The 4593-nt window shown below is 51.8% G+C and overlaps 1 protein-coding gene across 1 annotated transcript; it reads left to right on the top strand.

The window, feature by feature from the left end:
• The first annotated feature begins 224 nt into the window (after window positions 1–224).
• Window positions 225–3894, top strand: TMED9 (transmembrane p24 trafficking protein 9). Its single transcript, XM_024745654.1, has 5 exons — window positions 225–453; window positions 621–721; window positions 1476–1601; window positions 1960–2106; window positions 3060–3894. Exons 1-5 carry the CDS (start codon window positions 270–272, stop codon window positions 3207–3209), a joined length of 708 nt encoding a protein of 235 aa, XP_024601422.1. The 5' UTR covers window positions 225–269; the 3' UTR covers window positions 3210–3894.
• Window positions 3895–4593: the final 699 nt, after the last annotated feature.

The raw sequence follows: 4593 nt of genomic DNA, 5'->3' as shown, positions 1-4593 counted from the left end.
AACTGCGTGTTTCATGATCTGTAAAAAATTGATAATCAACACCAGTCACTGGGCCGCGACGAGGGTCAACGGAAAGAATTTCTCAATTCTGCGTCCCCAATTCGCTCCTAGGTAGAAGCGGCGCCCCAATCAGGTACCGCCGCGCCACGGCCTCGGGGCATCTGGGACTTGTAGTCCGCCCGGCGGAACTCGCTGTCCCGGCAGGCTGCGCGGCGGCGGCAGGGCTACGTGGCAGGGCCGGCTACTGCTGCGCCGGCAAGTGGGGTAAGATGGCTGCACAGCGGGGCGTGCGGGTTGTTGGGCTCTGCCCCGGAGCCCGGTTGGGTAGGGTCGTTCGGGCCCTCCTGCTACTACTGTGGTTTGCGGCCCGCGGAGGCGCGCTTTACTTCCACATCGGGGAGACGGAAAAGAAGTGCTTTATTGAGGAGATTCCGGACGAGACCATGGTTATAGGTACGAGGGAAGGGAGAGAGTTTTCAACAAGACCGCGGTCTTGGGGCGGGGTTGCGGGAGGGTCATCTCCTCAGAGCTGGGAGCAGGCGGCGTCGGCGTGCCCTGGCGACAGCGGACTCAGCGCCACCTCGCGTTCCTCTGACTGGGCTCGCCCTGCTTGCTTCCAGGAAACTACCGGACGCAGTTGTATGACAAGCAGCGAGAGGAATACCAACCGGCCACCCCCGGGCTTGGCATGTTCGTGGAGGTTAAGGACCCAGAGGACAAGGTGAGTCGGCTCCTTAGCCCCGCTGAGCCCTCCGCTCTGAACTTGAGCGCCAGACCAAGCAGGCGCCGGTACTTCCTCTCCTAATTTGCGCATCTGCTAGACTGGTAAAAACAGTTGGTGTTGTGGGAAGATCCTGGGTTTTCACTCCGGGCTAACCTTGGGCTTTTTCAGTGCTGGCTGCTTCTCTTAACTTGTTACTGACCGCTGCATGAACCCGCCAAATCAGCTGCCTTCTCTGAGCCATTTCTTTGGTCTGTGAAATAGAAATTCATCTGTCTTATAGATGTGATGAGTGGATTAATTGTGGTGCTAGAAACCAAAGAGTTTTGTCGACTCTAAAGCCATGACATATAGACTTTAGGATTTCACGGAACAGGGTACTTTCCAAAAAGAATGAGCAGCTTTTAATTTGACAAATAAGGATATTAAAACAAACAAACAAAGAAACTTCAAAACCGTTCAACTGTCACCTTTCATTTGAAAGAATGACAGCAAAAGAGTTGAAAGGGCATGAGCTATGAATGAAGTAAAGCCCTTTCCAAGAGTGGTCACATGCCAACCTAATGTCAGACTCTTCGCCCCTTCTCCAGATAGTTCGAAGGCAAGTTTTTGGCAACTGCTGCTAAGCAGCATTGGAACTTTTAGTTTTGTGGGATGCCTAGGGCTCTGCTTGTCAATTTTTGAGGCACTTAGAGCCTTACGCACCATCAGCCCTATTCCTACCATAATACTCACTGAAGTCCCTTCTCTCCAGGTCATCCTGGCCCGGCAGTATGGCTCTGAAGGCAGGTTCACCTTTACCTCCCATACCCCTGGTGAGCACCAGATCTGTCTTCACTCCAATTCCACCAAGTTCTCCCTTTTTGCTGGAGGCATGCTGGTAAGTGGACCCATGTTGGGTTCTTTCGGCCTCTAGCCCCTGGTCAAGACTGGGGACTGGTGCTCCTGTAGGTGTGAGATGACTATGTCAGATTTTGTATCTCTCTACAGCTGGGTTTCCAGTGAACATTCAGGGTGTGGTTACAGAGCTCTTTGTATATGCTTTGGTTAGAGTATCAGCCAAGGTTTATTCTTGCCCTTGGGCCTAGAGCCCCACAGGGCCAGACACTAAGGAGGCTTAGTCAGTGTTGGCTAAATGAACAAATGAAGAAAGGTGGGAGGACCAGCTGTTAGGCCCTGGCAGGAAGACAGAGCAGGGCTGCCTGATTCTTCTATCTTCCTTGTCTGTCTGTCTCCAGAGAGTTCATCTGGACATCCAGGTAGGTGAACATGCCAACGACTATGCAGAAATTGCTGCGAAAGACAAGTTGAGTGAGTTGCAGCTACGAGTGCGACAGCTGGTGGAGCAAGTAGAGCAGATCCAGAAAGAGCAGAACTACCAGCGGGTGAGTGGCTGAGCCAGGAGCAGTGGGCTTCCTCCCAGAAGCTGCACACTGACTTAGCCAGGAGTCACATGTCAGACTTATTATGAACCCAAGGGATTTACATGTCTGTGCTGCATTGCAAGTCTAAAAGGTGGGATGGGTATTACTAACTACTTTTAATGGAGGAGGCAGTCTCTTAAGGGGCCGTCATTATCTTATTGGGAGACACACAAAATGACAGAGCAGGAATTGATACCAACACCTTGGGTGTTATTTCCATGGTTCTCAGTGCTCCCGGGATCAAGGGTTTTAATCTCTCCTGTGTCCAGGAGGCAGGCAGGTACTATGAATGGATCTGTGACCATAATGACGGGTAGAATAGTGACCTATCTAAATGGAAACAGCTACTGTGGTCAGCTGAGGGCAGCATTGCAGAATTGCTAGCCCAGGGTTTTAAGAGGCGCTTAGAAGTCCCCGTTTTTTATGTAAAAAATTCTGGGTTTTAAATGTTGTCAAACCACTGTGTGAGCCAACAAAAACGTGTATGGGCTCCATCCAGCCCCTGGACCACCAATTTGCAACCTGTGCACACAATATTCAAGGAGCAGTTTGGGAGACCCAGGCAGAGGGCTCAGAGCAAGTCCACTTCTGAGCGTTCCAGGACAGCTCTGTCTGATAGGATGATACCACAGCCACTTTACCACTCCCACAGGCATCAGGGTAGGACCAGGTAAGGCTGTACCTTACAGATGAGCAAATAGACCTAGGAGAAATGAGAGGGTTGCCTGAGGTCATCTGGCTGGTGAGGGTGAAGACAGTTCCCAGGTGGGGTGGCTTTTTTTGGGCACTTGACTGGAACCTGGGCAAAGTTAGTTGGCCCTGGGATATCCTCTGGGAAGGGAACCCAGCAGTTCTAGTGGCCCCAGCTGGGGCCCAGCCAACTCAGGCTCATCTTCCTTTCTCCCCTCCCACAGTGGCGAGAGGAACGCTTCCGGCAGACCAGCGAGAGCACCAACCAGAGGGTGCTGTGGTGGTCTATCCTGCAGACCCTCATTCTCGTAGCCATCGGCGTCTGGCAGATGCGACACCTCAAGAGCTTCTTTGAAGCCAAGAAGCTGGTGTAGCCGTCCCAGGCTTCCCAGGCCATCCTTCCTCCCTGGCTGGGGAAGCAAGGGCCTCCTGGACTGACTTCTCTCCGGCAGGAGGCCTGGTCCCCAGCCATGGGTGTCTGCAGGGGAGAGGGGCCACAGCACAAGCTGAGGGTAGCAGCTTGGCTGGCTAATACTGAGCAGGTGGTAGGGTAAATGCCTGCCCCCTGCCCTGGGCCCTTTGCAGTAATCTGAAGCCACTGGGAGCCCTACTGACACCTCAGAATCACAGTGTTACTAATCAGGGATGTGAGCCTATTGTCTGGGATGACTGGGGGGAGGGGAGTGGGTGGGCAAGCCAAGTCTTCCTTCTGTCTTCCTTTCCTAACTTGGAATTTTGACCAAGTTGGGGCGTGATTCCCTGCCACCCAGGAAACCTCACTATTCCCTCCTTGGGCCTAGACCCAGCCTGCTGATCCGGGGTGTGTGTGTCCATTGAGGGTGGGGTAGAGGGAGTTGCGGTGTGGGAAGGTAGCCCTGAGGTGGACCCCAGGTTCTTCACGTGGTTGTTCTTTTGGGGACTAGAGAAACTGGGGTTAGGCCAAATAGAGGCCTTGGTGCTGGTTGGGGATGGGGCCTGCAGAGTCTTAGTTACTGATTTCATTTTCAATAAGTTTAGGTTTGTTACATTGGTTTCCCAATAAAAAAAAATTAACTTCTTGTCCAGTGTAAAGTTACTCTACTGTCAGTGGGCATAGCACTGCAATGTGCTTGAGGGAGTGTCAGTTTTTCCAATGGGCAAAGCACTTCACATTCTGTGTACCCACCTGTGAACTTCATACTTTTCATCCTCTCCATACCCTCCAGTGACAGTGGGTGGTGATTTCGCCCAAGACCATCTAACAAGTGAAAAGTAGGTGGACAGAATTGTTGTGGTGCTTCAAGGAAGTGCCTAGTTAGTGAAGGTACTGCACATTGAACGGAGGAATGCTGCAGGTGTGGAAAGGACAGGAATCCCTGAGTTGGGGGTAGGAGGGGGATACTGATGGACTTAACCAATAGCATGGGATCTCAGCAGTGACCTTGAAGGAGAGGAAGGATTCTGATGAAAGAAGGCAGGACAGGGGTGGTTGAGGAAAACAGGCAAACAGCTGGTATGCAGATAGATGGGCATTGTTTCAGCTGGAGTTGAGGGGGCGGGGTTGTAAGAAAGCTGGAAAGAAAAGTTGGTTAGAGTTAGAAGAGCCTTGAACGCCAGGTAAGAGATTTGGATATAACCCAGTGTTCAACAAAGTTTTGAGTATTAGAACACCCTGAATATAAACTGAGGAAGGTTAATCCAACAGTGTGTGAGAAGGAGACGGGGTGGGGAGGCAAGTTTGGGGACTACTTGAACTGTCAGGAGAATGTAGTCTGAGCT

The sequence above is a fragment of the Neophocaena asiaeorientalis genome, unplaced genomic scaffold (genome assembly GCF_003031525.2).
Source record: "Neophocaena asiaeorientalis asiaeorientalis breed wild unplaced genomic scaffold, Neophocaena_asiaeorientalis_V1.1 scaffold292, whole genome shotgun sequence".
Taxonomy (NCBI): Eukaryota; Metazoa; Chordata; class Mammalia; order Artiodactyla; family Phocoenidae; genus Neophocaena; species Neophocaena asiaeorientalis.
Note: the sequence above shows the minus strand (reverse complement) of the source record. Positions and strands in the feature narration are given on the sequence as shown.